The sequence below is a fragment of the Tetrao urogallus genome (assembly GCF_951394365.1).
Source record: "Tetrao urogallus genome assembly, chromosome: Z".
NCBI lineage: Eukaryota > Metazoa > Chordata > Aves > Galliformes > Phasianidae > Tetrao > Tetrao urogallus.
In genome coordinates, this window is record NC_136816.1 from 26,818,542 (window position 1) to 26,829,980 (window position 11,439).

Below are 11,439 nucleotides of genomic sequence, written 5' to 3' on the forward strand. Positions count from 1 at the left end.
GTGTCAGTTAATAAATCATCATGGCCCTTTTTTCCTTTTTTTTTTTTTTTTTTTAAATTCAGATTACTTCTAATGAAAATACATCTGAGAGTCTGCAGTTTATTCCAGATGACTTTCTCAGATCAATTGTAGCATGTATTTCCTATTATACTTTTACTGAGCACTGAAATCGATGGTCAGTACAGCTGATAAAAAAAATCCCAAACTTTTATATTACCACAAGGAAGATAGATTACCCCTAAACATAGAAATAGTCAGTTAAAAAATCATTTGTATCTTAAACAAGATTTTTAGAAAATTGGTAGATTTTAAAAAAATTATTAATTGATTTGTTCTGCAGTAAGGCCTGTTTTAGAAACATTTTTAAATGTATATATCTTGCACAAACTGCAAATCATTGTACTTACTGGGATGCAGTTGTTGTTATATATGTGTAAGTGCCAGATTGTGGGGGAAAAGAAGAAAAAAAAACCCTCTAAAGGCAAAAAGAATCTTCTGTTTAATATATATATATTATTAAGCGTGTCTCAAAACTTTTTTACCGTTACTTCACTAACTTTTAATTTAAATTTGAAGCTGAAGCAAAGGAAGTAAAAATATGGAGATGAGATACTAGATGAATCTTTAAATTTCAAATACGTTTTGATCTGGACTGTTCTTGATCACAAGTGGAAAAGCAGAATTTGGCCAGGGCTTGTTTTAATATAATTAGTACAGCAATCTGCCTCTCATCTTCAGAAAATGATAACAATTGTTACTCTGATCAAAAACCTAGAAAAATTGCTACCATTTTTTCTTTTTTAAGGGGTTCATTTGGATATTTGAAATTGTGGTTTTGTGATTTTGAAGAGGACTGAAAATATCCAATCCCAAACCCTTTGAAAACATTTCTGTAGCACTTATTTTTCTCTTGTTGAGAGGGCTTTGCTGCATATTAAAAAGGATACTCCTTTTTTTTCTTTTTTTTTTAATTTTATATGTATTGTACAGAAGCTGCCAATGAAACATCTCTTTACAAGCAATGAATAATTTAGATTCATAAAATCTGTGAATCTCATTACAAGGAAACTAGTTATCCTTGCTAATGCACAGATAGGGAAAAATAGCATTTATTTCTCTTTGGTCTTCAGCATAACAATTTTAAAAAACAGAATAACGTAATTTTTTTCCTATAGTTATTCCTATAACTGGAATAACGGACCCATTGCATGTATGAATGAAGGCATCTGCTAAAAATATAAAAAAGGATTTGTTTATTCAAATTGAGTGCTTTTATACTTCTGATTTAACTCCTGTTTTACCAAAGTACTTTTATCTACCAGCTATTAGTTCCTCAACATATATGCGGCAGTGGCTGCATATGGAATCTTCTTGAGTTAATGAGTCACTCTTACTGTGAAAAAGAACCCCTAAACATGCTACACTGCAACAAAAAGATGGGCACTCAACTACATGTCAGTGGTTTGAAATCAGGGTACAAACAGCTACTAAGGAAAACGCAAAGTGAAGTGGTCAGCATTTTTATGATATTAAAAAAGAAAGAAATTTTAAAGCAGCGTTGTTGTCCTCAGAAACTTAAAATCATTTTTGCCAGCTGACAAATTTTGAGAATTATTTCTATGTTATTTTTACAGGTTCCCATTTCGACAAGTACTAAACTAAAAGGTACCCAAATTAGGTTTTTTAGCGTAGCAGAATAAGAAGGAAAATATTTGGTGCTTTTAATTCAGTAGGCAGAAAGTAATTTGAAAGAATATTTATCACTATACAAATAAACACTGTAATATCATTGTATATGTCTCTTTATTTACTGCAGTTTTTATAAGTAAGAACAAAGCAGTGTATGGAGTTTCATCATAAATTTGAAAAAATTATAGTGTTAGTAATGTTTTTACCTTTCACAGTTGTGTAGGTAGAGTCTAGAAGTTCATCTGATTACAGTGAACAAAGTTAGCAAACCAACCAACCAGCCAAACTGAACTGCTCTTTTACAATGGTTTCTCTGAAATAATAGAGAAGTAAGTCCTCATAGTAAGCAAGGGGAATTGAGACTGAAAATCTTTATCACTTAACTTTAATATTCAATAACGCAGTGGCAGTAATGATTAGCACAGCAAGCCCAGAGACTGACTCTTCTAGAAAACTATGCAAACTCACAGAGGCCTGAAATGAATTATGTTGTGCACTTGCAGTAATGCTTTCCTCTCTGTGACTGTAGCAACTGTGGAGGGACTGCAGCAACTCCATTTTTGAGGCACCTGTGTAAACAAAACAACAAGGAATCTCATCCCTCAAGGACACTGTCTTTCTGTCAATATGTAAGCAAAGAACTAAAAGGAGGGGTATATTTAAAAAGCGGCCTTACTAGATTTTCTGAAATCTTTCCAGAAGTGCTACTATCGAATATTAGGCAGTTTGTGTATTCCATTTATTTCATTTCATACTACAGAAACAATTACAGGTATTTCTACTTACCAACTTCCTCCCCTTTCCAAAGAGAAGTGGAAAATAAATTGCTGAGATTCAACATAATCGAATTGCTGAATATCATGAAAATAATAGCACATCAGTATTTTGGGGAAAAAAATCTATGCTTGTCAGTTTCATTATTTTTTTAGAATCACAGAATAAGATATTTATATGTAAGTCTGCAACCACCATGGTTATATGTGCTTCTGTGTGCCTTTTTTTTTTTTTTTTGCTTTTTTTCCTATTAACAGCTGCATCCATGAAGTCAAACATTAAGTCAAAATCTTATTGTTGTTGCTGAAATTGCAGGGGTCTTTACTTGGACTATAGACTGTTGTGCTAATGTCAGTAGTGCTGTAATTTTATTAAAGTCCTAAACGAAAGGTCTGCCCCTGGGCATGAGGGCAGTCATTGAAACTCTGTGGAATATGCCTGCCTTCAATGATCAAGTGCACTTCACACAAAATGTTTCCAGAAATCTTTAATTTTGTTATGGCTACAGGCAACAGTTATAATTGGGCCACCTGAGAATATAATTCATTCAACTATTAGCAGAAAAAAAATCAAACATTTGTTATTAAGTACACTTTTTATAGGACAGTGACTTAGAAAGCAAACTATTGCTCAGAGAAGAGAAAATGCATATATGAAAACACATGGGTTTTAGTAGCTGCAGGTGTGAATATTTTGTTATTAAAACATTAGAAAAAATGGGAACTTAAAATGCTTCTAAAATTTTTAATTGTGGATGCACACAATGGCTACTTATTTTTTGTCCACTACATGCAAATTGGGCTTTTGTGTAATATATCCTACATATACTGAGGCAGAATTGCATATCACTAATGCTGCAGTTTCAATAACTTCATAATAAAACCCTTCTGAACAAAAGGAAGTTTACATAACTGAAAACACCTGCATTGTCCCTAAAAGGAGAGTGTCTGTGATGTTGTGAACGAACTACATTCCATACTGTGCAGCAGTTATTGCAGCAGGCCACAACTCTGGGATGTTACGAAAAGCAAACCATGGAGGAGCACAGGCGAGTTTTCCTTAGAAGTCCTAGTGCTGCATCTTTGCACTAGCACATTTCTGCAGGTTGCTTTTGTTGCTTTTTTTGGTTTGCTTGTTTGTTTGTTTGTTGTTGTTTTCCTTTTTTTTTGTTGTTTTGGTTTTTTTGTTTGTTTGTTTTTTTTTTTGGAGGGGTGCAGGATTTAGGAGGGAAGATTTAGGTTGGATGTTAGGGGGAAGTTCTTTACAAGAAGAGTGGTTAGGCCCTGGAACGAGCTGCCCAGGGAGGTTGTGGATGCCCCGTCCTTGGACGTGTTCAAGGCCAGGTTGGACGGGGTCCTGGGCAACCTGATCTAAATGTGTATGTTTGGTGGCCCTGCTAGGCAGGGGGGTTGGAACTACATGATCCTTGAGGTCCCTTCCAACCCGGGTGATTCTGTGATTCTGTGATTTATATTGGGTTTTGAGGTTGTTTTTTTCTTTAATGTGATCCCAATTTTTTTGTTAGTTTGATTGCTTTGTTTAATTCTTATCAAATTATGTGGCTCTTTATTGATTTCACTTACTAACTTGGAGTGCAGATATTTTTCTTTTGAACTACAAATTGAATTGGGTGTTACCCTGCATATTTTCCTTACATCGGAGAACTTACAGATTAGTAGTGAATACTTCTTCATGGTGAAGAGCAGCATAAAACTTTCAGTTTGGGTGATGGTTCTACTTTTATTTTTTGGTATTGTTCTGACTGACATAAAACAAACATTTTTGGGGGTTTTAGTAGCTTAGAATCAGAAGTGCATTCCAAGACTGCCCTTGATAAAACTACAGGAGGGGTTTTTGGGATTCAAATAGTCCTATAACTCTCTTCAGCACTGTATTAAAGGAGTTCTGTGAATCAAAACCAAAAGCTTTTAAAGCCCTTGTATTTGCCATTTAGTATTCCAGTCCAAGAAATCTATTGGACATGACACCAACTTTTAGCAAATTAGCTAAAAGTAAGCAGGGAAGTCTTGTGTAGGAAAATTCCTACTTATCTTACTCATTTATGAATGAAGCTATCAGTCTCATTAAAAAGAAATGTCTGCTTCAAGTAATGGTTTCAACTGTAATCCCTAATTTATCTTAATAAGATTAGGAAAACTTGACTCCCTTGAATTTAATAGGATCTGTCCCGGGAACATAATGAAAGCAAAAGGTAAAGAAAAATAGTCCTTAAGCCTAAACAGTTATCTTTGGGAGAATTTGAATTTTTTAGAAATTCTTCATTTTGTGATCTAGAAATTAAAGAAAAAAAATATTGAAATTATCACTGCAGTTCTCTGAAATGACAGGGCAAAACCTGAAAATTTTCTAGTTACTATTCATGTTTGCAATTTGAATTTTCATGTGACAACTCAGGAAGGATTTTATAGAAATAGTTTTTCATGGTGATCCATAACAGATATCAATGGTATGCTAACCAGTAAATACTGGCATACACAGATTAATAAACTTAGACTGCTAGATCAAAAATCTAAGTAAATTTTTTTCTGTGAGTAGATTATCAATTGAAAACTATAGTTTCAATATAATCTAAACCTAAAAAATCAGTAACCTGGAATCTCATCTCATAAGTGCCAGTTATTTTCTTCTGGAAAAAATATTTGCAGACTGGAGAGAATTTTTTTCCAACTTTCAGCTTGACAGTCATTTTACTTGAAGAGCAGAAGGAGCTACAAAGGCAGATTTCCCATTTTTATCATTATTTGACACACATTGTATGTATACCTGGCAGAATGAGAATGAAATTATTCATCAAAGAAGCTCTCCCTCAATCCTCTTATGGATGTTCATCTTCTTCACATGGACTAGAGAATTCTCTTTCCTAGATAATCCTTAATTGTCACATAAGGAAGTGTTCTTTTTTTTTTTTTTTGGTAGTGCAGATTATATTAGAAGTGTTCTGTGAACATCTACACCATCTTCAGAAGAAAAAATTCAGGAGGCCTCACCCCAAATAAAACTTTTGTCACAAAGTCAATTGTTCTCATCAGGGAGGTAGGGGTTATGCATTCAGATGTCTTTAAGCAAAAAGAATTCAAAATCATTATTTCAAGGTAAGCACTCCAGTCGAGTCAGGAGGGTATGATATCACTTTGTCCTGACAGTTCTGTAACTCATCTTCTTCGCTTTTATGATGGTCTGGAATAAATTTTTATGTCAGAAAAGATAAGTTTTAAACCAAACTTTGTTGTTTTATTCTTTCTGTTTGATGACCAGATTCACTCACATTTATTACTTTGACTCTTAATAGTGAGGACTGCATTCTTTCATTATTTATTAAAACATAATTGAAAGGCTATTTGGATTCAAATGAGTGATTATGTGTTAGGTAATCTAGCCAGTTTATCTTTAGTTAGTAGTCTCCCTTGTGACAAATCAAAACATAAAGATTAATAAAAGATAAGTGGAAGAAAAATATAACATTTTAAGGGATATTAAGATGTGAAGATCTTTATTTCTTATTCAGTGAACAAGACTGTTCAAACTGAGAATGGAAAATTGCTCTTTAAGTAATTAATTTATTTTGGGAATGGCATTCAGTGCTTTTGTTTTATCACCAGCCAGACTGCTTCTTAACAGCAAGGCAGAAGCTTCTGTTCTAATGGTTAGACATAAGACTTCTTTGCATCTTAATCCTACTATTAGAGAAACTTAGGAGAAAAATGCCAACAGAGTTGACTCAGATGTTATTTATCTATCTTATTCGTTAACAGGGAACAAAATTTTCTTGACTTCTCATATTTTCCTCAATTTTATATGGAATATGTTAGTATTGCTAAGATACTAAAAATTTTACACTATTTTAGATTTTAACCTGATATTCGGGATTTAAAAATATTCTGGTAGGGAATCAGTTGTGGTTTAAAGGTCGTCCTTTGTTTCTCAGTCTGGGTTCCATGCAGACTGTCCCACTGCCAAGTGGGAACTTTTTTTTTTTTACTCTTCTGTTGTATAATCTTACATTGAATCCATCTTGTCCAGTATTTTTTCACTGTTTGCAGTTATTTTCTTTGTGTTAAAAGTATTTAAATTTAACTAAAAGTTACATACATAGGTCACTCCAAAAGTAGTGCTTCATATTTATTTCCGTGGAAACAACAATAGATACTAAAAGCACAATAACACAATTTGATAGAGCACATTCTCTACTACAAAACACTATTTTTGAACATAGTCACCACCATTAGCTATGCGTTGTTGCTAGCAATGACAACAGTCTGCATGCTCTGCTCATAAAAATCTGCACCAGCAAAGGTAATCCACTGTTTCATAGCTGATGGCATTGTTGCTGGGAGGATGTCACCTATATAGTCCATCTTTCATCAGCCAAATCAGGGAAGGTGCCTTTGGTGGATGTGGTAGGACAATCCAGACAAGACTGGCAGTGTGCTCCATGGTCTTCATACTTGTGTGAGGCTGATGTTGTTATGTTGCAAGAGAAAGATTGCCTTCTTCTCTGCCCTGATTGTGGATGTTTGAGCCTTCAGCTTAGTCAGGATTCTGACAAATGCATATGGTGTTCTTTCTGTTCCTGTGCGAGCATTCATGGAATCCATCTGCCACAAAACCTGCAATATGCCAGCATTGCCACCACTGTTTCCAATTCATTGAACCCATATCCACGTCTTCACATACTTGCCTAGTCATAATCTGCCAAATATGAGTGAGCTTTTCAGGATGCTCTTCATCTTGTGCCTTGACAGCTGTGCTGTCACCATTGCTGAAACACAGCATCTCACCTACTCACTGTGCTCACATCCACTGTTTGATCTCCATTAACATTTGGCAAGTGTCAGTGAATGTCAGTGGGTGTCATTTTTTCCACAAGGAGGAAGACATACCTTTGCTTTAAGACACAGTTCCATATCAGATGCCATTTTGTTAGGCTGCCTCTCTGCTGTCATCTGTCACACAGCAACAGTATGCAACGGAATATTGTTCGGAGGGTTCAACCTCTACTGCTGTACCTCTGATGTTGTGGGCCAGCAGAATAAAATAGGAGGCATTACTTTCAGAGGAGCCTTCATATATTTAATTATTTATCATGAAGTTTCAGAGGATAACTTTTTCTTCTACCATGAGAGTCAATTTCATAAACTCCAGGTAGTTTCTTTCTGTGGCAGTTATATTTTCAAGTGTATACATAGGATTTTGTTATGGTTTAACCTGGCAGGCATCTCAGTACCACACAGCCTCTCTCTTTCTTACCCTGAATGGGAAGGGGAAAGAACTAGAAAGGTACAAGTGCAAGAACTTACGAGTTAAGAACATTTTGCTATGTTAAGCCGAAGCTGCAAGCAAGTCAAAACAAGACATTAATTTCCTACTTCCCATCAGCAGGCAGGTGTTCAGCCACTTCCCCACAAGCAGGACTCATCATGGTAATATTACTTGGGAAGACAAACAGCATCACTTCACATTTCCCCCTTCCCTCTCCTTTACCTCAGCTTTTATTGCTGAGCATGATACCACATGATGTGGAATATCCCTTCTGTCTCCTCCCAGCTCTTTATGTGTCCCCAGACCCTGCACTGGCAAGACAGCACAAGAAGCTGAAACATTCCTTGCTCTGTGCAGCACTGCTCTGTGACAACTGAAACATCCGTGTGTGATCAACACTGTTGTCATCAAAAATCTAAAACGTGGTGCCAAACAATCTTCTTTGAAGAAAATTAACTCTGTCCAAGCTAAAACAGAGGACAAATGTATGGTTTGGTACTAGTTAGTTTTGTCTGGGATCAAACAATTTTAAATGTTCTTATGACACTGTAACAAAAATAGGGAAACCCAACTGTTCAGGTTTGGGTCATAAAATATCTGACTTTGTCATGAAGTCACTTCTGCGGTGGTTTTGCCTGTTCTCTCATGCTTATGTTTTACTTTTAACTGTGTCACTCGATATCAAAAGTAGTAATTAGTAACAATTGTATTATGTATTATTTATACTGCAGTAACTTATTTTAAAAAATAAAATGACCAATGGCTAGTGCTAAATGGTTTACCATAGATTTCTTCATAGATTTTAAGACCAAAAGATACCATTGTAACATCATCTGTCTTCCTGATTATCCCGGGCCGTGCTACTTCACTTAAGTTAGCCTTGCAGTAAATACATTACTTTACATCTAGCTAGGGTTTTGCTTCTGTAAATGTGTTCAGTCTTCAGCCAGAAATCCCAGAATATGGAGGATGGATGGCTTTCTCTGATCACTGCCTCTTGTCCTGTATTTGAACATCCTCTTTGTAACAAATTTGCCTTGTTTGTTTCCTGTAACAGAAAATCTGCTTTTAATATTGCACTAATTCATTCTCTCAAACAATAATATCCATGCTGTACTAACAAATAACATCTAACAGGTATGTGTCAAAGAATAATAGCCTCTATTTGCTGTTAATATTTAAAAATATTGAATAGGTTTATGGTATTTGTTTTCTAAGTTTCCCAGGAGGAAGGAGCAAGAGCATCTTCATTCTGGCTGGTTTACCACAAAGAGGAGTTACTTGTAATGTTACAGATTTTGCCATGACTGTGCACCACAAATGTAAAGAAAAGAGGCTTTTGACTATTTTTGAATAGGCAAAAAGTAGCAAATACAGCTTAGGGAATTCTTCCCTTCCAAGCAATATTTGTGAGAAGTGCTGCTGACAGTTTGAAAGTATGTATGTATTCGGCTATAAATATCAAATATTTTGGAGGACTTGTGCTATGTCTGATTTCATTTTGATTTATTAAAAGTCACTTCTTGTTTATCAGCACTGGAAGAGGTTACTGTAATGTAGTAATTTGCCAAAAGATACAGTGTGTACTATGAAGGAAGTTAAACCAGTTTTCTATCCAAGTCAGTCTTAGCTAGATGAAACTTCCAATGAAGATTGAGTGTTTCTATTATGAAAGTAGAAGAACTGGATATTAAACCTTTCATTTATCCCTGTCATTGTGAGCAATCACTGCTCAGCAGGATGCACTCCTTGTTATCTTTTAAGGACAAAAATATTATTAGATATTGTGGTCATGGTGCTTTAAAATATTATTCCCAAAATGGACCTTTGTAAGTGTAGTAAATATTTTAGGAGTTTTTTTGTTGGCTTTTTTTTTTTGTGGGTTTGTTTTTTTTTTTTTCTTTTTTTTACTTTTGTGGGCCACTGTGGGGAGAAAGCAAGTCATGATACCTGTTGTACATACTACTGATCTTGGCAATTCAGTACTTAAATATAGCACTGACATATCTTTAAATGTCTAAGAATTTTAGCAAGGATTTTAAAGAGAACTGCACAAAATTTATGGTTCTTCAGTTAATCTTTCATTTATCTAAACGCTGAAGGAAGCTGTCTACTTTTGTGATATGAACTGCAATCAGCTTAAAAATAATTGACAAATTAATCCCTTCACAGAGCTGCAATTGTAAAGGTGTTAGATTTAGCTTGGCCTGTCTGATTGCCCTGTCTAATCAAGAGAAAAAGTGCTATCTTTGATGTTTAAGATTTAAAAGAGACATCCCTGACCTTACAAGCTAGTATATTTTAATTATAGATCCCCTCATTTCTGCCCACAAAAGCCTTTGTTCATTGATAGCCTCACACCAAAAGATTAAAATAAACACTTCTACCTGGGAGGTACATGAAGACAAGCAGGAATTTGAACCTTTGGAAAAGTTAACCTGTATTACCAATTTATATACCTACAATATAAAACAGCTTACATTCTTTTCTTCTTGTTATTAACTCTTAATTATCATTGCAGTCATGTTGAAAGCCACCATACAGTGGAATTTAATTTCAGGGTAATCATGGACTTCCTGCACAGCATATGTAAAAGTATCAAAAATATACTATAAATTAATTGAAAAACGGAATCAATTTCCATTTTCCAAAGCCAAGAAAAATTTCAAACCTATGTCTGCTTGAGTAACATTAAAGTAGTGTGCTTCTGTTTCAAAATTCTCCCTTTAAGGTGGAGTTGAGCTGTTCTTTATGTAGGCTTGTTGTGTTGTTTTTGTCTAAAAGAGCATCAAATTCTGAATGTTTTTAATAAATGAAGCCTACTGTATTAGTAGGCAGCCCAATCCTGCAAGTCCTTCTAGGAGTCCAGTTTGATTATTTATTTGGCTTGCATACCATTGCCCTTTTTGTTCACTTTTTGCACATCTTGGATTCTTTTCTTCAATTGCAGGTGAATGAAGCCACAGTGGAGCAGCTGGTGCAGCAGTATCCACATATAACCTTCAGTACTGTTCTACAGGATTGCAAGCGGACATTGGAACGAGCTTATCAAATGGGCTGGACTCCCAGCATGTCTACTGCCTCTTAATGTCATGCACCAACATGACACTTCCACTCTGCTGCTTTCAGTAGATCTAACGGGGACTGCAGAGGTTCACAACATTGTGATATATACAATGAATGCAATATAATTGTGAGTTTACAGAGGTTACAGTAAAATGGAAAAAGCTGTATACTGACTTTGATGTACTGTACAACTTAGTAATGGTATTGAGACAAAATTTTAGAAATGCATTGTATTTCTTTGTTTGCATAAAAGAAATGACAGATTTCTTGAAGTGGATTCCTACTAGTTCTATGGATAGATTGAGTTATAAAAGATACAAAGCTTGTTGGTTTTTTTTTTGTGTTTACTCTACTTTGCCTTGGTTATGTGTGTTTCCTTTGATTTGTAGATGGTAACTCAGTGCTAGCACCAGTATAGCCGATCAGCAGAGGCCTGTGCTGAAACTGGGAGCTACACTCCATGCTTATTATTTACTAAAGCTACCCTAGGAGTTTTAAGATGCACAGTGTATAAGAAAATCTACGAAGAGCTGAGATTGTCTTACAGACTTTTCCGGAATTATGCAAGTCATTAGTAAATGACTAAATATGCATCTAATGGACAATCATATAATCATTGAGCCTAGAATT

At 35.1% G+C, this 11,439-nt stretch overlaps 1 protein-coding gene across 1 annotated transcript in view; it reads left to right on the plus strand.

Moving 5' to 3' along the window:
* Window positions 1-10,831, plus strand: part of FBXL17 (F-box and leucine rich repeat protein 17) — a gene marked incomplete at both ends in the record, with an annotated part of 274,001 nt that extends 263,170 nt beyond the window's left edge. Inside the window, one exon of the mRNA XM_079548625.1 lies at window positions 10,694-10,831. Within this exon, the coding sequence (XP_079404751.1) occupies window positions 10,694-10,831 (138 nt within the window). The remainder of the gene's footprint in view (window positions 1-10,693) is intronic.
* Between the last annotated feature and the right edge of the window lie 608 nt (window positions 10,832-11,439).